Genomic DNA, 25,531 nt, shown 5'->3' with positions numbered 1-25,531 from the left:
TCTTACTATTGTGTACTTTGGGATGTAATAAAAGCGATTCTGATTCTGAAGGGAACGCATTTTGACGGAGAGACTATAAAATGCGCTTGTGGTGACTCACTGTACATAAGACATTCCCTAGAGACTATGGAAGAGATACGGCTCCAACCTGTCTACCGTCTCCTCGTTTCTACGCACTCCCACTCGCTCACTTTAACCTTCACTGTGGCGCTCCCTCCGCTTGGTAAATAGACAGTGGAGTTTTCGGCTTTGGAGCAGACTAGAGAAAAGGGCGGAATCATGTGACGATCAGCATGACTCTCAAATCAGGAAGCAGCGAGCCAGCGCAGGGGACTGTCAAGACTGAAGAAAGGTAAACGAAATCTGAAAAACAATGTGTATAGCCAAATGTGTCCTGTGTGACACCACCAATGCTCGGAAATATAACAATTATACATTCAGTGAATAGACAAATCAGGCGACCTGAAAATAATCTAATGTTTTTACTGAGCATGAAGTTGTTTCTAGTTGTGGAAGTGGACAAACTACTTGCAGCTGCAACCCGGATAAACTCTGGGTGAAGACCATACCGCACCTGTGTCACCTCTGTATTAGTGCTGTCAAAGCCTATAGGCTACTTCTCCATTCGAGATCGATGACGTAAATGGTTTTATATTAGAAGATGAACGACCTGATGAAATACAAGGATTTTATTAGGCGAATAGACTTTCTGACGGTTGGATTTCCGCATTGTATGACCTCGACAGGTAGTAGGCGGTATTTACACTAATCTACTATTATGATTGGTCAGTACATTTCTAATGAGAGACCTTAACCACGTGAAGAAGTCTGATCCTCTAATATATCATAAGTGCAATCACACTTCATAATTAAGAGAATAAGCAAATCACTGTAGGCTAGATTAGATTGACCTATTACTGAAAGTAAGTAGAGGAGTCCTAGCTGACAATTTTATCCAAAGCGACTTACATTTCAGTGAGTGCATACCTTTTTTTTAGCATAATATGGTCTCAGTGGGAACCGAACCCACAACCCTTAGCGTTGTTAGCGCCATCATGCTCTACCGACTGAACCACAGAGGATCACGGACTACAGCCCAGCTTCTGTTTGCAGGTTGTTGTGAAGGAGGCAGAGTATCCATGCTTCCACCATCATGGCTTACCAGTCTGGAACCGCGCAGGACGCCAACGCCCTGGCCAAGAGAATCATTACCAACATCCAACAGATAACACGACTAAGTACGTAACCTTACTTACTCAGTCAGAGGAGGCCGGTGGAGGTAGACATTGGAGGACGGGCTCATTATAATGCATGGAAGGGAAGGAATGGTGTCATCAAAACACTTCCTCCGATTCCCCACTCTGCCTGCCTCCACTGTGCTCAGTGTATGATACTTCACTACTCTACATGATGGACTACAGTCTGCAACGCATAACACTACACTGATAGGCAAGGCAAGTTTATTTGTATAGCACATTTCATACAACAGGGGCAATTCAAAGTGCTTTACATATAGCATTAAAATAAAACATGATAACACAGTACACTGACATTGGTACAGAAATGAGTTTTGTACAATAGGCATACGTGCCTTCATGCTGATTGAGAGAGTGTGTGTGTGTGTGTGTGTTGTATAACATGTAACGTGTGTAGTCTAACATGTAACGTGTGTGTGTGTGTAGTGTAACGTGTCTTTGTGTGTGTAGTGTGTTAACATGTGTGTGTAGTGTAACGTGTAGCGTGTGTGTCTGTCCCCCAGCGTCAGAGATCCAGAGGACAGTGAACCAGTTGGGGTCACCGGAGGACACTACAGACCTCAGACAGCAGCTGTGAGTCCTGCTCAACACTACACCTTGGGGCGTAACCTTGGGGGTGTAACCTTGGGGCGTAGCCTTGGGGTGTAGCCTCTAATGATCGCAAGGTCGGTGGTTCGATCCCCGGCTCCTCCTGTCCACGTGTTGAGGTGTCCTTGACAAGACACTAAACCCCAAATTGCTCCCAATGAGCGGGCTGGCGCCTTGTATGGTAGCTTGCATGGTAGCTTGTTGGTAGCTTGCATGGTAGCTTGCCGCCAGTGGTGTCAGAATGTATGGGTGAATGAGAGGCCATTGTAAAGCGCTTTGGAATGAGGCGCTATATAAGTGCAGTCCATTTCCTTACTCCTCCAATCTCCACATAGTGTAGGCTAACTACAGGGGGAGTCTGGTGGAGGTTGAAATCGTTGCCTCATTGTAAATGCATGATGATGACAGGCTTATTGTTATGTATGTATGCATTACAATGAGCCAGGCCTCTGATTTCGACCGCCACCAGCCTCCTTCAAACTCCACCAGCCTGTATGGGGCTTTTCACACTACAGGACTGACCAGAACTAAATTATATTGTGCTGAGTTGGATATTTTCCTTTCACATTGTCCTTTCCAGCACTGTTTCAGCTACTACTATAGTGGAGATGCAGCACGGCTCAGCTCTCTAGTGTGAATGAAGGTGTTGTAGACATAATGCCCTCATACAATACATATGCAGAAGGGCCCTTCTGTCAACCACCATGCTTGATCTGTCTGTCTATCCATCTATCTATCTATCTATCATCCATCCAGGCAGCAGAGACAACAGCAGGTCAACCATCTCGCCAAAGAGACAGACAGTTGGGTGAAGGAGTTTGGTTCTCTGCCTGTCACAACAACAGAACAGGTACTCAACACACACCTGTCACAACAGAACAGGTACTCAACACACACCTGTCACAACAGAACAGGTACTCAATACACACCTGTCACAACAGAACAGGTACTCAACACACACCTGTCACAACAGAACAGGTACTCAATACACACCTGTCACAACAGAACAGGTACTCAATACACACCTGTCACAACAGAACAGGTACTCAATACACACATGTCCCAACAGAACAGGTACTCAACACACACCTGTCCCAACAGAACAGGTACTCGACACACACACACACACACACACACACACACACACACACACACACACACACACACACAAACGTTACAGCAACAGAACAGGTACTCAACACACACACCTGTCACAACAGAACAGGTACTCGACACACACACACACACACACACACACACAAACGTTACAGCAACAGAACAGGTACTCAACACACACACACACACACACACACACACACACACACACACACACACACACACACACACACACACACACCTGTCACAGCAACAGAACAGGTACTCAACACACACACACACACACACACACACACACACACACACACACCTGTCACAGCAACAGAACAGGTACTCAACACACACCTGTCACAACTGAACAGGTACTCACACACACACACACACACACACACACACACACACACACACACACACACACACACACACACACACCTGTCACAACTGAACAGGTACTCAACACACACACACACACACACACCTATCGCAGCAGAACAGGTACTCAACACACAGCCTGTATTACAGCAGGTAGATTTATCATGTACAGTATGTAAATCTAGAAGGAAGAAACTGACATCCTTTTTTGAGATCGCCATCTACAGACATCATTCAGCATTGCAATATATGTTCTCACAGCATGCATGTTACAGTGTACACTGCTATTACGGAAGCCTATCCACCTTTCGTGACACATTACACAAATATGGGTTATTCACCGTTTGACGTGAGCCATGTTGTTCGATGGCCAAGCCCAGCTGGTGCTCAGTACTGTAGCACATAGGCTTGCATTTCCTGCTTTCCTAGTTGTGGTTTTTGGAGGCCTCAAGGCACACTACATGAGCATTCCTCATGACTGTTTAAATCCCACAATGTCGCGGGAATCCGTGTTTGTGTGGGGAGGAAAGCAATTAATGCATTCTTGTAGAGTTCATAGGACAGGAGACTGAAACACAGGCCATGTGTGCTGGGGAAAACACTTACAGTAAACGCTTTGTTGTTCAGTACTGTCTTGGGTGTTTTAGACAAGGGGAGGAAGGACTGATTGAAAACACATTCTAGTTTTAGTTTGTATTCTTGCTCAAACACTTGAAAAACGCTTCAGTCTAGCTATTTTTTATGTTAGTCGCAGAAGTTGTTGGTGTGAGTCGTATGATGGCGTAAAAGAGGGTGCGCATAATTAAAGTTACAAATCTCGAACGGTGGTTGGTACAGTACTAGCCGCAGCCTTATTCTAAGGTACTCGCCTTGTCTACTGGAAGCCTGATACTAAAGTACTAGCCTTGTCTATTGGTAGCCCAATACTGGTATTACCATGTATGTGATTGTTTCATAACTTTGGTTTCCTCAACTGCGTCTCCATGGTAGCGCCAGAGAAAGATCCAGAAAGATCGCCTTGTCAACGACTTCTCAACCGCCCTGTGCGACTTCCAACGGACCCAAAGGCAGGCGGCAGAGAGAGAGAAGGAGTTTGTGGCTAGAGTCCGCGCCACTTCCAGAGTATCGGTCAGTATTTGTTGTTAGTATATTTTGTTAGTATTTGTTAGTATGTATTGTTAGTATTTGTTAGTATGTATTGTTAGTATTTGTTAGTATGTATTGTTAGTATTTGTTAGTATGTATTGTTCGTATTTGTTAGTATTGTTTTACTAAAACTAAAACCACTTGTAGTGATGAAGCATTAAGCTGACTGTCCTCTCCTCTCTCCCTCCTCCTCCTCCCACAGGGAGGTTTCCCTGACGACAGCTTCGGAGGAAATGCAGGAAATCCCTTTCAAAGGTCAGAGGTCATGTTGCCAGGCGTCAGGTGCACCCAAACCCTAATATGGCTAACCCTTACCCTACCCCTAATATGGCTAACCCTAAACCTAATATGGCTAACCCTGACACTAATATGGCTAACCCTAACTTTAATATGGCTAACCCTTACCCTAATATGGCTAACCCAAACTTTAATATGGCTAACCCTCACACTAATATGGCTAACCCTAACTTTAATATGGCTAACCCTTACCCTCACCCTAATATGGCTAACCGTTACCCTAACCCATGTCTACTAACCCTTACCCTAACCCTAATATGGCTAACCCTTACCCTAACCCATGTCTACTAACCTTTACCGTAACCCATGTCTACTAACCCTTACCCTAACCCTAATATGGCTAACCCTCACCCTAACCCTAATATGGCTAACCCTTACCCTAACCCTAATATGGCTAACCCTTACCCTAAACCTAATATGGCTAACCCTTACCCTAACCCTAATATGGCTAACCCTTACCCTAACCCTAATATGGCTAACCCTTACCCTAACCCTAATATGGCTAACCCTTACCCTAACCCTAATAATGGCTAACCCTTACCCTAACCCATATATGGCTAACCCTTACCCTAAACCTAATATGGCTAACCCTTACCCTAACCCTAATAATGGCTAACCCTTACCCTAACCCATATATGGCTAACCCTGACCCATGTCTGCAGTGATGCCCAGGCCCAGGCCCAGGCGGACGTCATCACAGAGGAGGACCTGCAGCTCATCCAGGAGAGAGAGTCGTCCATCAGACAGCTGGAGGTGAGACCCTCCGTCTAGCGCTAAGCACACCCTCTACCCTCCCCCTACCACTAAGCACACCCTCTATCCTCCCCCTACCACTAAACACACCCTCTACCCTCCCCCTACCACTAAACACACCCTCTACCCTCCCCCTACCACAAAACACACCCTCTACCCTCCCCCTGGCACTAAGCTCACCCTCTACCCTCCCCCTACCACTAAACACACCCTCTACCCTCCCCCTACCACAAAACACACCCTCTACCCTCCCCCTGGCACTAAGCTCACCCTCTACCCTCCCCCTACCACTAAACACACCCTCTACCCTCCCCCTGGCACTAAGCTCACCCTCTACCCTACCACTAAACACCCTCTACCCTCCCCCTACCACTAAACACACCCTCTACCCTCCCCCTACTTCTAAGCACACCCTCTACCCCCTATAACACCCCATACCATCCCACACAATACCATACAGTACCATACTATCCTATGATACCATACAGTAACTTACTATCATACAATATCATACCGTAACTTACTATCATACAATACCATACAGTACCTTACTATCATACAATACCATACAGTAACTTACTATCATACGATACCATACAGTACCTTACTATCATACAATACATTACTATCATACAGTACCTTACTATCATACAATACCTTACTATCATACAATACCTTACTATCATACAATACCGTACTATCATACAATACCATACAGTAACTTACTATCATACAATACATTACTATCATATAATACCTTACTATCATACAATACCTTACTATCATACAGTACCTTACTATCATACAGTAACTTACTATCATACAATACATTACTATCATATAATACCTTACTATCATACAATACCTTACTATCATACAATAACTTACTATCATACAGTACCTTACTATCATACAATACCTTACTATCATACAATACCTTACTATCATACAGTACCTTACTATCATACAGTACCTTACTATCATACAGTACCTTACTATCATACAGTAACTTACTATCATATAATACCTTACTATCATATAATACCTTACTATCATACAGTAACTTACTACCATTCCACACCATACCATCCTATACCTTACTACCATCCTATACCGTACTACCATCCATCCCTTACTACCATTCCACACCATCCTATACCTTACTATCATACCATTCCATATCTGCCGCTCTGATCCATTGCATTTGTCATCTGTGTTTACCATGTTTGACAGTGTTTGTTTGTTTTCAGTCTGATATTACAGATATTAATGAAATCTTCAAAGACCTGGGAATGATGGTCCATGAACAGGGGGATATGATTGGTAAGCATCAAACTACAATACTGCCAACTCCAGTGTGCTCTTTGTTTGTGTATCCCTATGCAGCTATAATGTGTGTGTGTGTGTGTGTGTGTGTGTGTGTGTGTGTGTGTGTGTGTGTGTATAGACAGCATAGAAGCCAATGTGGAGACTGCTGACATCAGCGTTCAGGGTGCCACCCAGCAGCTGGCTCAGGCAGCAGACTACCAGGTAACTATGGTGACAGTGCTATCTATACTACAGCGTATCATGTGCTCAAGACTACCAGGTAACCATGGTGACAGTGCTATCTATACTACAGCGTATCATGTGCTCAAGACTACCAGGTAACCATGGTGACAGTGCTATCTATACTACAGCGTATCATGTGCTCAAGACTACCAGGTAACCATGGTGACAGTGCTATCTATACTACAGCGTATCATGTGCTCAAGACTACCAGGTAACCATGGTGACAGTGCTATCTATACTACAGCGTATCATGTGCTCAAGACTACCAGGTAACCATGGTGACAGTGCTATCTATACTATTGTGCTCAAGACTACCAGGTAACCATGGTGACAGTGCTATCTATACTACAGCGTATCATGTGCTCAAGACTACCAGGTAACTAGTGTTGTTCCGATACCATTTTTTGATACCGATACCGATACCTGACCGTGCAGTACTTGCCGATACCGAGTACCGATCCGATACCACGGCGTTTGAAAAAACAAAACAAAAAAACATGTTTTTTGAGCCGCATACTCACCTCGATGTAAAATTATTGCTAACACTTAGTCTGGCACTGCTCAAAACCTTTGTAAAACAGGAAAAAATACCAACAGAGAGTGAATACTATAGAACTTTTTTTTATTGTCTACCTGGTATGGTGACAAGAAAATCAACCCCTTATAAAACCTGAAATGTGGCTCTCACAGATGCCAATCAGTGCAATATCCATTTAAGATATAAAACAGTCGTAGTAGTAGTGCAACAGCAAGTGAACATTTACAAACAAAATAACTTTAAAAAAAAAAAAAAAAAAATTTAAAAATCGGATTTTTTTGGGGTTAGTACTCGCCGATACCGATACCAGCATTTTTGTGCGTATCGGTGGCCATGCCGATACTAGTATCGGTATCGGAACAACACTACAGGTAACCATGGTGACAGTGCTATCTATACTACAGCGTATCATGTGCTCAAGACTACCAGGTAACCATGGTGACAGTGCTATCTATAATACAGCGTATCATGTGCTCAAGACTACCAGGTAACCATGGTGACAGTGCTATACTACAGCGTATCATGTGCTCAAGACTACCAGGTAACCATGGTGACAGTGCTATACTACAGCGTATTATGTACTTGTATCGTAGATACGGTACCGTTACCGTAACAACAAACGTGATCAAAACGCACATCCTTCACTGGGGTGCAGGGACATAAGAAGTCAGTATAAATGTACATAATATATATATATATATATATATATATATATATATATATATATATATATATATAGAATATGAAGTAGGGCCCCCCATTTAAAATTAGTTAAAATTGTTTTACAAACTAAGACAGAGAACGTTTCGATTGTTCCAGGTCCCTGTAGAAGGATCCCACGGCAGAGGAGGGATGACTATTCAACTCTAATTTCAATTAAAAAGAAATCTCATGAAATATATCAATTAAAATGCAAATGTCTCGAAAAAAAAGCATGTAGACCGGACATAATATCAAATATACCATAATGGACTGACATTACCATGTGAAAACACTATGTAAAAAAACATTTTTTCTTCTGCTCTCCAAAGCGCAAGTCTCGTAAGAAGATCTGCATCCTCATCGTGGTTCTGGTGGTTTTGGCTGTCATCATTGGTTTGATCATCTGGGCCTCCGTGAAGTGATGACACTGCTCACCCACTTTACCCAGACCTCCTAACCCTGACCCTGACCCACCCAGGTCTGACCCTGACACAGGTCTAACCCATGTCTAACCCAGACCCAGGTCTGACCCAGATCTAACCCACGTCCAACCCAGGTCTAACCCTAACCCAGGTCTAACCCTAACCCAGATCTAACCCTAACCCAGGTCTGACTCTAACCCAGTTCTAACCCAGGTCTAACCCTAACATGGAATCTACACTGGCTGCACGTGTGTGCCAACAAAACAAATCTCTAACACTCTCCTTCTACTCAATCACCTCATCTGCACCCCCACGCTGCCAGTATAGCCTCCTGTAACCCTAGCACAGGTCTAACCCTAACACAGACCAAACCCTACCACAGGCCTAACCCCCCCCCCCCCCCCGACATGGGTTATGATTGTTTTAAGAGAGCTGTAAATCTCAATCTGTTCATACTGACACTTTTTGTCATGTAGATTTTGAAAGAAGAAAGGGATTCCCAGGGACGTTGTGTATCGTCAGTGTGCCTTGCTGAGCGCTGCCAGACAACGGTAGTTATTTTTAACGAGCTTGTTCCCCCAGACACATTAATCTTACTGATGGACTGGGAACCATTTAAAGTATGACTTACCCCCCTGGACTATTCCATCAACGTCACTGAAGGAAAATCCAGGCTTATCTTAAATCAAGTCTCGTGAGAGTTGTCAAAATAAGGCTGGATTTCTTTGTAAATCTCACAAGATTTAACTAAATAAATCTGGATTGTCTTTTATTGACGTTGATGGAATACCCCCCAGAACATTGCTTAATATGTGTCCTATGTATGTGTCCTCAATATGTGTTCTACCCCATCATGTATAAACTCCTTTGATTGGATGCGAGTATGTTGTTAAAGCAGCCATAAGCAAACTGAAGCTTCAGTCTCTTTGTTCAGGACCAAGTTATTGTCCTTTATCTTCCTGATTGTGTCCCCAAATATGATCACAATTATTAGATTAGATTCAACTTTGTCATTGCAGAGTACAAGTAGTAGACAACAAAATGCAGTTCACAATGATGATAAAACATCACAATGTTGATGATGATGATGATGATGATGATATTGCACTGACAGGCAGGTTATTATACTGATTATTATATAAACCAGGCGATGATTCTGTCTCTATTGATCTTCATAGCTTTATTATGTCACTGTATCCTATGTAGAATCATAATGTCTGCCTGCTGATGACTGTACTGTATGGGTCAGGGGTCGAAGCATGTCCCTGCACTTTCTCAGCCTTCAAAAGAGTGTCACATCATTCTTCCCTCAAAGCCTTTATTTTTCGATGAAACAATCAGTTTTTATTTTATTTTGTATTAATCTTTCAAAAGATTCATACTGCACAGTGAAACGTGAAACTGATGTTGACCTGTGAATGTCTATTTCTGCCTCTCACTGTGGGAGTCATGTTTTACTGTCCACAGCTCAACTCTGTCCATGTCTGTGGTCTTCAGTGCAGTATCAACTGATTAGTAGCAAATAAATACATTTGTTTCAAATTAAATGACTACTTCTGATGTGAGTTGTTTGTCGTTTGTCCCCCAGTTCTTGTATAGTATGTTAGAGGGGTTCATAGTGAGAATCAAGATTGTCAATCATTGTCAGTCATTGTCATGTCACAGTGAAAATAAAAATAAAATATGTTATGTGAGTGGTTTTCTCTCATGCAGAATTGGTGTGGGAGAACAGGATGTTTCTAATATTGGTGTGGGAGAACGGGATGTTTCTAAAAGGTTTGACAATGAGTCTCAGACGCCAATGCCAGAGGCATTAGAATGTTAGTGAAGTCTAGTAGTCTAGCCAATAATCTGTTAGTGAATAGTCGAGCCAATAATCTGTTAGTGAATAGTCGAGCCAATACTCTGTTTGTGAAGGCTATTCTCTATTAACACGTCCATAGATCCGCCCATCGCCTTATAATATATATATATATATATATATATATATATAATATAATAATATTATAAATCTCGAACTTCTGGTTGCAACCTTAATGAATAGTTCTGATTGAGTCATGATGCACTCACTCTAGGTAGGTCGGCATAGGCAGAGTGACTCACACTCCGAAAGCTTCAGGTGAGCTACTGTACCTGTGTAGGACAAGTCCTGAGATGGCTGTAAGGAAATCTCGTCCTGGGGTTAGACCTGACCACAGGCAGGCTGAGACAGGGTTAGGTTAGGGTGGGACGTGCCTGTGAAGATCAAAAAGCTCCAGCACAAGTTTCGACAGTTGTGGTGTGAGGATGAGAAGCGGAGCTTCCTCCAAATGGATTTGCGTGCTCGGTCGCCCGCTCACAGCTGACAAACAATACACTTTTACTGAAACGACAACTACTGGAAACAACAGTGTTGAAAAGGGAGAGGTTTTGCTTGAAATCTTTTTTTTTCCTTCCGTAAAATCTCACAATGTCTGCGGTTAAATATTTCAGCGCCCTAGTTATCTTCATACTTTGGTTTTACGCAGCGGTTTCCCACGGGAGCGGTTTTAGACACTCCACTGTCCTGGACCCGCAAGGTAAATACCGTCTGAAGTGGCGCTTTGACCGGACAACGATCACTTTTGAAGTAGAAGTTGAAACCACAGGGTTTATCGGATTTGGTCTGTCTCCCAACGGTGCCATGGCGATGTCGGATATTGTCGTCGGGGGAGTCGAGGACGGGAGACCGTACCTCCAGGTATGATACTGTACTGTAGGCTACTCGCCTATCAGGTATGATACTGTACTCACTACTCACCTACCTGGTATGTACAAGGGAAGCTCTTTTGCTGCCGAAATGCTGCAGGTATGTCTGTCTATCTGAAAGCGTTAGATTAAACGTTATTGTCATTGCACCAGTACCAGTACAACGTATCACAAGTATCAGACGACGAAATGCAGTTTAGCGTCTGAACAGAAGTGCAATTAGTGATATTGTAGACAAAATAGCATATGTACAGTTATGAAATGATAAGCACAGTAGAAGAGATGGATAACAATAAGACATGTACAGATGTGTAATTTAGAGACTAATACCAAACACAACGTATGTACAACAGTAGTGCAAAGGGTCAATTGAGTGTCCACAGTGACCAAGAGTATGGGCAAACAGCAGTCGTGCAAAGGCTAGATTGAGTGACACACACACACACATTTTAAATGCTTTATTTATGTCCACATACATGTACAATATCTAAAGGACATAAATATTAACAGTGCATTTTGACATTATGGAAACAGTCCGTTACAGTAGTGCTGAGCCAACAACCAGTTTTGCCACACAAGTCCACTCAAAGTTAGGAACTCTGAGTCCGCCCTCCTGTTTGCTGTGGAACCCGTGCGACACACACACACACACACACACACACACACACACACACACACACACACACACACACACTTTACCAACTGAGCCACAGAGGACCACTCTCAGTCAGTAACAAATGAAACAATGGGCAGCACTTCAATGAGTGAAGTTAAACACGTCTATAACACTTAACGCACGTCGGTCAGGACTACCACACAGACTCCAGTAGGAAGGTGCACAGCGATGTGGAGCAGAACTACAGACTGGAGTACGGTCGGGAGAACTCCTCCCACACGGTCCTCCGCTTCTCCAGGGACCTCCTCACCTGTGACCCCGGTGACAAGGACATCACAGTAGGTTATCATGGGCTGCCATGGGTGAATGTGTGTGTGTGTGGGTGAATGTGTGTGTGCGTGCCAATGTGTGTGTGTTAGGAGAGTACAGGGAGGGTGATATGGGCCTGTGTGTTACATCAGGAGAGCACAGTGAGGGTGATATGGGCCTACCATAGCGAGGACGTGGGCCCGTCTGGACCCATGTACCACGGTGTGAATCGAGGGAGGAAGAGCCTGAGGTTGCTGGACCCTGCAGGGACCAGAAAAGACATCCCCTCATCCATGCCCTTCTTCAACCTGCAGAACAGAAACGTAAGTGTGAGGAATCCCATTTCCCCCATCCTCAGGTCCTTCTCCCCCATCTCCCCCATTCTCAGGTCCTTCTCCCCCATCTGGTCCCTTCTCAGGTCCTTCTCCCCCATCTCCCCCATCCTCAGGTCCTTCTCCCCCATCCTCAGGTCCTTCTCCCCCATTCTCAGGTCCTTTTCCCCCATTCTCAGGTCCTTCTCCCCCATCTTCAGGTCCTTCTCCCCCATCCTCAGGTCCTTCTCCCCCATCCTCAGGTCCTTCTCCCCCATCTCCCCCATCCTCAGGTCCTTCTCCCCCATCCTCAGGTCCGTCTCCCCCATCTCCCCCATTCTCAGGCCACGTCACCACAGCGAAGTGTGTAGCGTAATCCAACATAAAAGTTCAGATCCAGATTCAGAAAACTTTAAATGTTGTCAGTCAGAGAGCCGATTAGTTACGCAGCAGCAGTTCATAACAATACAACAAGTAATATAAAAGACAACAGCAGCATTCAACGATATACACAGTATATTGCACTGTATTGTTTATGTGGTTTCTAAAAGGTGGGTTCGTTACTTTGACTCCGCAATAGTGACGATCGACCCAGATGGTTTTTAAATGCTTATCTTTGTTGTTTAATTACGACCACCAGCCGTCATCACTCAACTTAAGTGATGAAACGGGAGCAGACAGGGCAGGTAGCTTCTTGTTCCATTAAGCGCCAAAAAGTATTTTTAGAAACCCCAAAGCTCCTGTAGACTTGTATTACTTTTACTGCTCCGCTGACTTTTACTCTCCATTAAATCTGACTCTTCAAGCTCCTGTAGATTGGCAATCTAGACGTTGCAGATATAACTGATGGCTGTTGTAGTGTTTTTTGTAGGTCGTCACAAATTAGTTACAGTATGTGATCTAACGTCTAGATCGCATTCATTCATCTACAGGAGCTTGAAGAGTCAGGTTTAATGGATGTAAAAGTCAGTGTGTGTTTGTCTCAAGACAGGTGGCGGTGCCGTCTAAGGACACTACCTACTGGTGCCAGATGGTCAAGGTACCCCAGGTGCAGAAGAAGCATCACATAGTCAGAGTAAGTTCTGTCCCATGTTGATGATGTCACTGGAGACCTTTGGATTGGGACAACTCAAACATTTCTTTTGTTTGGTGTTGCCATGGTGATGCTATTTTGGATATATACTGTATATGTAATAATAATACTATATTGCATTTGATGCACCCTTATAAGGACCCAATGACGCTGTTCAGAGAAAGGCAAAAAAACTAATAAAAAAGGGTAATGAGTTGTTAGGAGAACCCATGTCTTACTGTGACCCACAGGGCGGTGACGATTCCTGAACAGTCTGGAGTGAGATTGGTGTTTGCAGGAATCGGAGTAACGAGCTCATTGTAATGCATGGCACAGATGAGTAATGACATCAATGATATGGGGTGCCATTCCTCATTCCATGCATTACAACCAGCCTCCACTGTGTCAAATGGCCCACACGTTGTTATGCAATAGGAAATACTAAAAACATTGCCTTTAGTTAATTGCCTGCGTGGCCTTTAGTTTTTCGCCTGCAGTTAATTACAACGAAACGTAAACCAGAACCATTTCAGTGTCCAAATGCCATGTGGTACTCGTATCATTAAACATTATTATTTCCCCATGCCAGATGTGCTGTTGTGCATGTGTATGGTAGAACGAGTGAATGAAAAAGCAGTTTTTGTGCTTGTTAATACGTGTAGATCCACATGAAGCTCGACAATAACAAAAATTCTGCTTGCTTGGTCATAGACCATCTATGACGGTGTCAACCACAAGAAAGTTCACCCCTCTACTGTGTCACCAGTGGCATACCGCAAAATCCCGAGGCCCCCCTGCAAGGTGGCGGCGGGGGCCCTTTCGCAACAGAGGTAAAAAAAAAACTGCGGTTTTTTTTTGTCCGATGCGTTATTGACGTTATTACTTATTATAAGTAGAAAAGTACAAGCTTTATTTCTTTTAACAAAGTGTGGTGTGCACAGCAGTGCGATATCTGTAAACATACAATCTGTAGACTCTCCGCTAAGGGTTGCCAGATGGGATTGAGAATTTCCAACCTAACCAATCTAAAAAGTTCTAAATCCACCAAAAACCAGCCCATCTGGCAACCCTGTCTCCGCTGCATCAGAGTGTACTTGTTGCGCAAAATTGGCCAGGGTTTGTCAAATCCTTTGTTGGACATCTCGTTTCTGGTATTTTTTTATTTTTTTTTACAATATCGGACCGACAGTCCCACATATAGCGGCTATAATGTCCGAATAGAGAATCTACCACCACCTAAAGAATGCTTATTGTACTTGTATCCGCGTTGGTACACTGGTATGAACGCGGGCTCGGGAGGTTTCCGAACGCGAACGGCCAGGTCAGCCTGCGCCATGCCAGCTGCAGTAACACTGGCCTCCACAGTGGTGCTGCTAGCAACAGGTGCATCAACGACGTTTGTCCCTGACCCAGTGCTAATCGCATCCCTACCCGTGTTAGTCTCAGAAGCTGCATTGGGTAAAAGAAAAGATGAAATTTTTCGAAGTTTCCCAAAAAAAAGAAAAAAAGTTTGTATCCAATGTTAGGGGGCCCCCTAGTGGCTGGGGCCCCCCGGGGTGCGTCGCTTGCGGGCCCGTCCGCTACGCCACTGTGTGTCACGCCTCTACTGTGTCACCCCCTCTACTGTGTCACGCCTCTACTGTGTCACCCCCTCTACTGTGTCACCCCTCTACTGTGTCACCCCTCTACTGTGTCACCAACTCTACTGTGTCACCCCTCTACTGTGTCACCCCTCTACTGTGTCACCCCCTCTACTGTGTCACCTCCTCTACTGTGTCACCCCTCTACTGTGTCACCCCCTCTACTGTGTCACTAACTCTACTGTGTCAACCCTCTACCGTGTCACCCCCTCTACTGTGTCACCAACTACTGTGTCACCCCCTCTACTGTGTCACCCTCTCTACTGTGTCACCCCCTCTACCGTGTCACCCCCTCTACTGTGTCACCCCTCTACTGTGTCACCCCCTCTACTGTGTCACCCCTCTACTGTGTCACTAACTCTACTGTGTCAACCCTCTACCATGTCACCCCCTCTATTGTGTCACCCCCTCTACTGTGTCACCAACTCTACTGTGTCACCAACTCTACTGTGTCACCCCTCTACTGTGTCACCCCTCAACTGTGTCACCCCTCTACCGTGTCACCCCCTCTACTATGTCACCCCCTCTACTATGTCACCCCCTCTACTGTGTCACCCCCTCTACTGTGTCACCCCTCTACCGTGTCACCAACTCTACTGTGTCACCCCCTCTACTGTGTCACCAACTCTACTGTGTCACCCCTCTACTGTGTCACCCCTCTACTGTGTCACCCCTCTACTGTGTCACCCCCTCTACTGTGTCACCCCTCTACTGTGTCACTCCTCTACCGTGTCACCCCTGTACTGTGTCACCCCCTCTACAGTGTCACCAACTCTACTGTGTCACCAACTCTACTGTGTCACCCCTCTACCGTGTCACCCCTCTACTGTGTCACCCCCTCTACTGTGTTACCCCCTCTACTGTGTTACCCCTCTAATGTGTCACCCGTCTACCGTGTCACCAACTCTACTGTGTTACCCCCTCTACTGTGTCACCCCCTCTACCGTGTCACCAACTCTACCGTGTCACCCCTCTACCGTGTCACCAACTCAACTGTGTCACCCCTCTACTGTGTCACCAACTCTACCGTGTCACCAACTCTACTGTGTCACCAACTCTACTGTGTCACCCCTCTACCGTGTCACCAACTCTACTGTGTCACCCCCTCTACTGTGTCACCAACTCTACTGTGTCACCCCTCTACTGTGTCACACCTCTACTGTGTCACCCCTCTACTGTGTCACCAACTCTACTGTGTCACCCCTCTACTGTGTCACTAACTCTACTGTGTCACCAACTCTACTGTGTCACCCCCTCTACTGTGTCACCAACTCTACTGTGTCACCCCCTCTACTGTGTCACCAACTCTACTGTGTCACCCCTCTACCGTGTCACCCCTCTACTGTGTCACCCCTCTACCGTGTCACCCCTCTACTGTGTCACCAACTCTACTGTGTCACCCCCTCTACTGTGTCACCACCTCTACCGTGTCACCAACTCTACTGTGTCACCCCCTCTACTGTGTCACTAACTCTACTGTGTCACCCCTCTACCGTGTCACCAACTCTACTGTGTCACCCCTCTACCGTGTCACCAACTCTACTGTGTCACCAACTCTACTGTGTCACCCCTCTACTGTGTCACCCCCTCTACTGTGTCACCAACTCTACTGTGTCACCCCTCTACTGTGTCACCCCCTCTACCGTGTCACCAACTCTACCGTGTCACCAACTCTACCGTGTCACCAACTCTACTGTGTCACCCCCTCTACTGTGTCACCAACTCTACCGTGTCACCCCTCTACCGTGTCACCCCTCTACCGTGTCACTCTACTGTGTCGACTAGACATCAGTTGTCGGTGGATAAATGTTACGGCTGAAAGTGTCCCCAGAAAACAAAAGGGACTAAACCAAAGTGCTGCTCTAAAAGCTGTGCACATAAAGCCAGCCACAACATAAGAATGGTGTATAAAAGGTTAATGCTTTAATAGTCAGCCCTCATAACCTGCAGATGAAACAATGAAACAAAACATCCACTATCCAAACAAAACAGGTCTCTCCCACTACCGTAATAGTCTGTGGCAGGCGGAACAGGAAAAACACAAGAAGAAAACCAATACTCACCGAGTATTTGTTGCCAAGCAAAGAACTAAAGGAAAACCATACTTCTAAGGGAGAAAACAAACCAAATACCAGCAATCCAACAACACAGAATAAAAAGGGTAGGCATTGTGGAGAGGGAAACCAAACATTTCCGCAGGCAGCAGTCCTTTGAAGGGCTTGAAGGCCACATCAGCCACAGGTGCATCCCATTAGCAGAATCAGCAGGAGCAGCACATCCATGCGCCTCCTCAGGCACACCACCTCAACAGAGCAAAGTGGGCAGGGGCACAACAATAAAGCACACGTTAGCTGTAACACTCACTTGCGATATGCAGAAGACGTGTTACGTTGAGCACATTTTGTCACATGTCCAGAATAGTCTAACGAGATGTACACGAACAAGATGTATACTAACAAGATGTATACTAGCAAGATATATACTAACAAGATAACAAGATGTATACTAACAAGATGTATACTAACAAGATAACAAGATGTATACTAACAAGATAAATACTAACAAGATAACAAGATGTATGCTAACAAGATAACAAGATATATACTAACAAGATAACAAGATGTATACTAACAAGATGTATACTAACAAGATAACAAGATGTATACTAACAAGATAACAAGATGTATACTAACAAGATAACAAGATGTATACTAACAAGATGTATACTAACAAGATAACAAGATGTATGCTAACAAGATAACAAGATGTATACTAACAAGATATATACTAACAAGATGTATACTAACAAGATGTATACTAACAAGGTGTATACTAACAAGGTGTATACTAACAAGATATATACTAACAAGATGTATACTAACAAGATATATACTAACAAGATATATACTAACAAGATATATACTAACAAGATGTATACTAACAAGATGTATACTAACAAGATGTATACTAACAAGGTGTATACTAACAAGATATATACTAACAAGATGTATACTAACAAGGTGTATACTAACAAGATATATACTAACAAGATGTATACTAACAAGATATATACTAACAAGATAACAAGATGTATACTAACAAGATAACAAGATGTATACTAACAAGATGTATACTAACAAGATAACAAGATGTATACTAACAAGATGTATACTAACAAGGTGTATACTAACAAGATGTATACTAACAAGATAACAAGAATGTATACTAACAAGATAACAAGATGTATACTAACAAGATAACAAGATGTATACTAACAAGATAACAAGATGTATGCTAACAAGATAACAAGATGTATACTAACAAGGTGTATACTAACAAGATAACAAGATGTATAGTAACAAGATAACAAGATGTATACTAACAAGATAACAAGATGTATACTAACAAGATGTATACTAACAAGATAACAAGATGTATACTAACAAGGTGTATACTAACACGATAACAAGATGTATACTAACAAGATAACAAGATGTATACTAACAAGATGTATACTAACAAGATAACAAGATGTATACTAACAAGATGTATACTAACAAGATAACAAGATACTAACAAGATAACAAGATGTATACTAACAAGATGTATGCTAACAAGATGTATACTAACAAGATAACAAGATACTAACAAGATAACAAGATACTAACAAGATAACAAGATGTATACTAACAAGATGTATACTAACAAGATGTATACTAACAAGATGTATACTAACAAGATGTATACTAACAAGATAACAAGATGTATACTAACAAGATAACAAGATGTATACTAACAAGATAACAAGATGTATACTAACAAGATGTATACTAACAAGATGTATACTAACAAGATACTAACAAGATAACAAGATGTATACTAACAAGATGTATACTAACAAGATGTATACTAACAAGATAACAAGATGTATACTAACAAGATAACAAGATGTATACTAACAAGATGTATACTAACAAGATGTATACTAACAAGATGTATACTAACAAGATGTATACTAACAAGATGTATACTAACAAGATAACAAGATGTATATTGTATACTAACAAGATGTATACTAACAAAATGTATACTAACAAGATGTATACTAACAAGATAACAAGATGTATACTAACAAGATCTATACTAACAAGATAACAAGATGTATACTAACAAGATGTATACTAACAAAATGTATACTAACAAGATGTATACTAACAAGATAACAAGATGTATACTAACAAGATCTATACTAACAAGATAACAAGATATATACTAACAAGATAACAAGATATATACTAACAAGATGTATACTAACAAGATGTATACTAACAAGATGTATACTAACAAGGTGTATACTAACAAGATGTATACTAACAAGATATATACTAACAAGATGTATACTAACAAGATGTATACTAACAAGGTGTATACTAACAAGATGTATACTAACAAGATGTATACTAACAAGATGTATACTAACAAGATGTATACTAACAAGATGTATACTTACAAGATGTATACTAACAAGGTGTATACTAACAAGATGTATACTAACAATATGTATACTAACAAGATAACAATATGTATACTAACACGATGTATACTAACAAGATAACAAGATAACAAGATGTATACTAATGAGATGTATACTAACAAGATATACACTAACAAGATGTATACTAACAAGATAACAAGATGTATACTAACAAGATGTATACTAACAAGATGTATACTAATAAGATGTATACTAACAAGATAACAAGATGTATACTAACAAGATAACAAGATGTATACTAACAAGATAACAAGATAACAAGATAACAAGATGTATACTAATGAGATGTATACTAACAAGATATACACTAACAATATGTATACTAACAAGATAACAAGATGTATACTAACAAGATGTATACTAACAAGATAACAAGATGTATACTAACAAGATGTATACTAACAAGATGTATACTAACAAGATAACAAGATGTATACTAACAAGATAACAAGATGTATGCTAACAAGATAACAAGATATATACTAACAAGATGTATACTAACAAGATGTATACTAACAAGATGTATACTAACAAGGTGTATACTAACAAGATGTATACTAACAATATATATACTAACAAGATGTATACTAACAAGATGTATACTAACAAGGTGTATACTAACAAGATGTATACTAACAAGATGTATACTAACAAGATGTATACTAACAAGATAACAATATGTATACTAACACGATGTATACTAACAAGATAACAAGATAACAAGATAACAAGATGTATACTAATGAGATGTATACTAACAAGATATACACTAACAAGATGTATACTAACAAGATAACAAGATGTATACTAACAAGATGTATACTAACAAGATGTATACTAACAAGATGTATACTAACAAGATAACAAGATGTATACTAACAAGATAACAAGATGTATACTAACAAGATAACAAGATGTATACTAACAAGATAACAAGATAACAAGATAACAAGATGTATACTAACAAGATATACACTAACAATATGTATACTAACAAGATAACAAGATGTATACTAACAAGATGTATACTAACAAGATGTATACTAACAAGATAACAAGATGTATACTAACAAGATGTATACTAACAAGATGTATGCTAACAAGATAACAAGATGTATGCTAACACGATAACAAGATACTAACAAGATAACAAGATGTATACTAACATGATAACAAGATACTAACAAGATGTATACTAACAAGATAACAAGATGTATACTAACAAGATGTATACTAACAAGATGTATACTAACAAGGTGTATACTAACATGATGTATACTAACAAGGTGTATACTAACAAGATATATACTAACAAGATGTATACTAACAAGATGTATACTAACAAGATGTATACTAACAAGATGTATACTAACAAGGTGTATACTAACAAGATGTATACTAACAAGGTGTATACTAACAAGATATATACTAACAAGATGTATACTAACAAGATGTATACTAACAAGATGTATACTAACAAGATGTATACTAACAAGATATATACTAACAAGATGTATACTAACAAGATGTATACTAACAAGATGTGTGATGGCTATCATGTCTATCAAATTAGCCATCGTCCTGGCATGAGTGGGTGTTGGTTCCAACGCACCTGCTGTGTGTAGTTCCTCCGTTTGCAACAAAGACTCTGGACCTTTCCATGAACTGAAGTGGTCTTAAAATCCAAAGTCCAAATAAAAGTAACAAACGAAAGTAATGTATGTTGGTGTGGTGTGGTATGTACGCGTATGTAAATGTTTGTTTGTATGTTTGTCACTTCTGGGTCGGGCCTATCCCCGATCGGAATTCAAAAGCAAAGTTATCAAACAAAGGTATCAAACAAAACTTGTAACAAACAAAACAATCAATCTTTTCTAATGTGGTGGTTTATCGTGATGGTTGAAAAACTGTGTCGCACCCTCACGTGTCAGGACTCATCAAGCCCAAGCAAGGAGAGATCACTTCCTTATATCAATTATGTCCTTAGATTGGGCGACACCCATTTTCAAAATAAAAGTCTTTATGGGCCAAAGTACCACTTTCAAAATACCATTCAAGTGGCTTTTCATAAATAATAATATAAAGCTTTTTTGGCTCCAACAAGATGTATACTAACAAGATAACAAGATGTATACTAATGAGATGTATACTAACAAGATATACACTAACAAGATGTATGCTAACAAGATGTATACTAACAAGGTACTAACAAGATGTATACTAACAAGATGTATACTAACAAGATAACAAGATGTATACTAACAAGGTGTATACTAACAAGATATATACTAACAAGATGTATACTAACAAGATATATACTAACAAGATGTATACTAACAAGATATATACTAACAAGATGTATACTAACAAGATATATACTAACAAGATGTATACTAACAAGATATATACTAACAAGATGTATACTAACAAGATGTATACTAACAAGATATATACTAACAAGATGTATACTAACAAGGTGTATACTAACAAGATATATACTAACAAGATGTATACTAACAAGATAACAAGATGTATACTAACAAGATGTATACTAACAAGATGTATGCTAACAAGATGTATACTAACAAGATAACAAGATGTATACTAACAAGATAACAAGATATATACTAACAATATGTATACTAACAAGATAACAATATGTATACTAACAAGATGTATACTAACAAGATGTATACAGTACTAACAAGATAACAAGATACTACCAAGATAACAAGATATATACTAACAAGATAACAATATGTATACTAACAAGATGTATACTAACAAGGTGTATGCTAACAAGGTGTATGCTAACAAGATAACAAGATGTATACTAACAAGGTGTATGCTCACAAGATAACAAGATGTAAACTAACAGGATGTATACTAACAGGATGTACACTCACTGAACACTTTGTTAGGAACACCTGGGGCCTCATTTATACTGATTTATAAATGTATTTATTTATAGATCATATTTTGATCTTACCTGTGTCGTACGTAGAAAACCACGTCAACGTAGTGATTTATACAATTTCAACGTGAGTCAATTTGACTGTGGAAACGATCGTAGCTCTACGTCGAGTATTGACCTTGCGTACGCACATTACCTACTGGTTATTACAAGCATGTGAGCCGCACTGCCTACTGTAATACATGCAAGTGGCTCGTAATAAAATTAACTATGTTGTTATCAGCCGAGAAATTTTGTTTAATTCAAGATTTAAAAGGAACTGATGTTTATGATTGTATTTCAGTCTTCCTTTATATCCCTCCGGAGCTGTCTATCTCCCCTTCAACATGCCTAGTGAGTTCCACAACGGACCTTGCCCGGCCACGCGCTAAATTATACTGGAGTTTCTCCGGTGTCTGGGAGTTCGCAAAGGGAGTGGGCAGCCATATAAGAATAAGACCACCTGATAAGAATAAGACCATTATATTATTACAGTATAAGCAGCACTCGAGTTGAGGGGGGATAGCATCCCCCCAGAAATAAAAACAGTCAAAATCGTCCCCCTCTTTCGTCCCCCTCTTTCCATACGTCATTTTATCAATGAAAGTGGCATTACTGTTATTTCAAGGTGCGAGGGGGCATGCACACATGCAATGACATTTTTACCAAGTTACTGACACTGAAGTCACTGACGCTGAGGGGATGCTAAAATTGTCCTCATATGATAAAATCCACCACCTCCCCTGAATTTCTTTTACAACTTGAGTACTGAGTATAAGCATGTGCCTGGTTAGTTGTCATGATCAAACGTTAAATGCAACTTACCGGGAAGCCACCCTTCTCTGCCTTCTCCCACTTCCAGACGAACGCCTACCCTATATTATAGCACTTGTCTTAATTCAGCCGCTATCACAGGGCGTTAATACAAACCTCATTCACCTGCGTTCATTTTACCTGCGTTGGTATAGAAGGAAGCACGTACGCAACTTTAAACCATCGCAGCCCGTTTTATAAATAATGCTTACGTCCGTTTAGAAAAATGTGCTTACGTGAAAGTCAAAGATGACGTTCAAGTACTTTTTTATAAATGAGGCCCCTGTACACCTCCTAATTCATTCAGGTGGTGTAATGGTGTGGGGAATGTTTTCTTGGCAAACCTTGGGGCCCGTTAATACCAATCAATCATGGCTTGAATGCCCATGTGCATCCCTTCATGGCCACAATGTACCCATCTTCTAATGGCTACTTCATCATGGACCAGAATCTCAAAGGAGACTCAACATCGTGAAATCAATACCACAAAGCATATTTTACTAATATGAGTAGGCCCTACTCAGGGAGGCTCAGTGAGGCCCTACTCAGTATTAGTATAGTGTTCCTAATTCGAGATGTATGCTAACGAGATGTATGCTAACGAGATGTAAGCTAATGAGATGTATGCTAACGAGAAGTATGCTAACGAGATGTATGCTAACGAGATGTATGCTAACGAGATGTAAACTAACAAGATGTATGCTAACGAGATGTAAGCTAACGAGATGTATGCTAACGAGATGTAAACTAACAAGATGTATGCTAACGAGATGTATGCTAACGAGATGTATGATAACGAGATGTATGCTAACGAGATGTAAACTAATAAGATGTATGTTAACGACATGTAAACTAATAAGATGTATGTTAACGAGATGTAAACTAATAAGATGTATGTTAACGAGATGTAAACTAATAAGATGTATGTTAACGAGATGTATGCTACACTTCCTCTCTGAAGGCACAATCTCAACCTCAAACGTTGGCTCCTTCCAACATAAATAAACCCAATGGTAGAAGAATGTGTAAATATTGATACGGTGGTGATGGGCCAGGCTTCGTCTGCTCGCCTGCTGCTTTGCTCTGTGTGTGTGTGTGTGTGTGTGTGTGTGTGCGCGTGCATACGTGTGTGCGTGTGTGTGTGTGTGTGCGCGCACATGCATACGTGTGTGTGTGTGTGTGCATGTGCGTCTGCATACGTGTGTGTGTGTGTGTGTGCATGTGTGTTTGCGTATGCATACGTGTGTGTGTGTGTGTGTATGTGTGTGTCCTCTCCTGCTGCTCTGAAAGGAAGCTTCACAGTATGATGTCACTTTCAGCCCAACAGCAAGCAGCTGCTTTGCTCAGAACCTCTGTCCAAATGTCTGACTGTCCATCTGTCCAAACTAAAGTGGGTGCCAGTAAGGGACATACCTCCTGTCCTCCATGTCCTCTAGTTATCTATTCTGGCGCAGGCAAGGCCAAGACCAGCATGACCCTCCTCATGTGCATCCGGCTGTTGCTAGCAGTGGAATGGTCTTATGTAGCAATAGTGTGGAAGATTGTGATAGTTGATCAACTGATTATTAATGCTATATTCATACTTTCATTTATGACATATTGGATGCTGATCATCTGACCTTTATACATACATATGAAATAGTGAGCCTTTGACCCGAGACTCATGTTTACTTTTTCTGGCTACTGTTATTGTAATGACACATTCCTGAGCGTATGTAGGGGTGAAAGTTCACCTCTGATTTGTATATGGAGAGGTGAAAGGTTACATCTGGTTTGAAGATTGGGAATTGGGAA

General features: G+C 41.4%; 2 protein-coding genes across 2 annotated transcripts in view; both read left to right on the top strand.

Annotated features, from left to right (window-relative positions):
* The first annotated feature begins 314 nt into the window (after positions 1 to 314).
* On the top strand, positions 315 to 10,315 carry stx7l (syntaxin 7-like). The gene is made up of 10 exons (XM_080533639.1): positions 315 to 352; positions 1,114 to 1,238; positions 1,760 to 1,829; positions 2,601 to 2,694; positions 4,323 to 4,460; positions 4,681 to 4,733; positions 5,438 to 5,528; positions 6,779 to 6,851; positions 6,976 to 7,058; positions 8,649 to 10,315. Exons 2-10 carry the CDS (start codon positions 1,154 to 1,156, stop codon positions 8,739 to 8,741), a joined length of 780 nt encoding a protein of 259 aa, XP_080389765.1. The 5' UTR covers positions 315 to 352; positions 1,114 to 1,153; the 3' UTR covers positions 8,742 to 10,315.
* Positions 10,316 to 11,190: 875 nt separating this feature from the next.
* Positions 11,191 to 25,531, top strand: part of moxd1 (monooxygenase, DBH-like 1) — a gene marked incomplete at both ends in the record, with an annotated part of 30,248 nt that continues 15,907 nt past the window's right edge. The window contains 4 exons of the mRNA XM_080534302.1: positions 11,191 to 11,460; positions 12,276 to 12,422; positions 12,546 to 12,716; positions 13,696 to 13,779. Coding sequence (XP_080390428.1) covers positions 11,191 to 11,460; positions 12,276 to 12,422; positions 12,546 to 12,716; positions 13,696 to 13,779 — 672 coding nt within the window. The remainder of the gene's footprint in view (positions 11,461 to 12,275; positions 12,423 to 12,545; positions 12,717 to 13,695; positions 13,780 to 25,531) is intronic.

Source organism: Nansenia antarctica (genome assembly GCF_963989245.1).
Source record: "Nansenia antarctica genome assembly, chromosome: 6".
NCBI classification, from domain to species: domain Eukaryota; kingdom Metazoa; phylum Chordata; class Actinopteri; order Argentiniformes; family Microstomatidae; genus Nansenia; species Nansenia antarctica.
The sequence above is the reverse complement of the archived record's forward strand: the minus strand, read 5'-3'. Positions and strand labels throughout refer to the sequence as shown.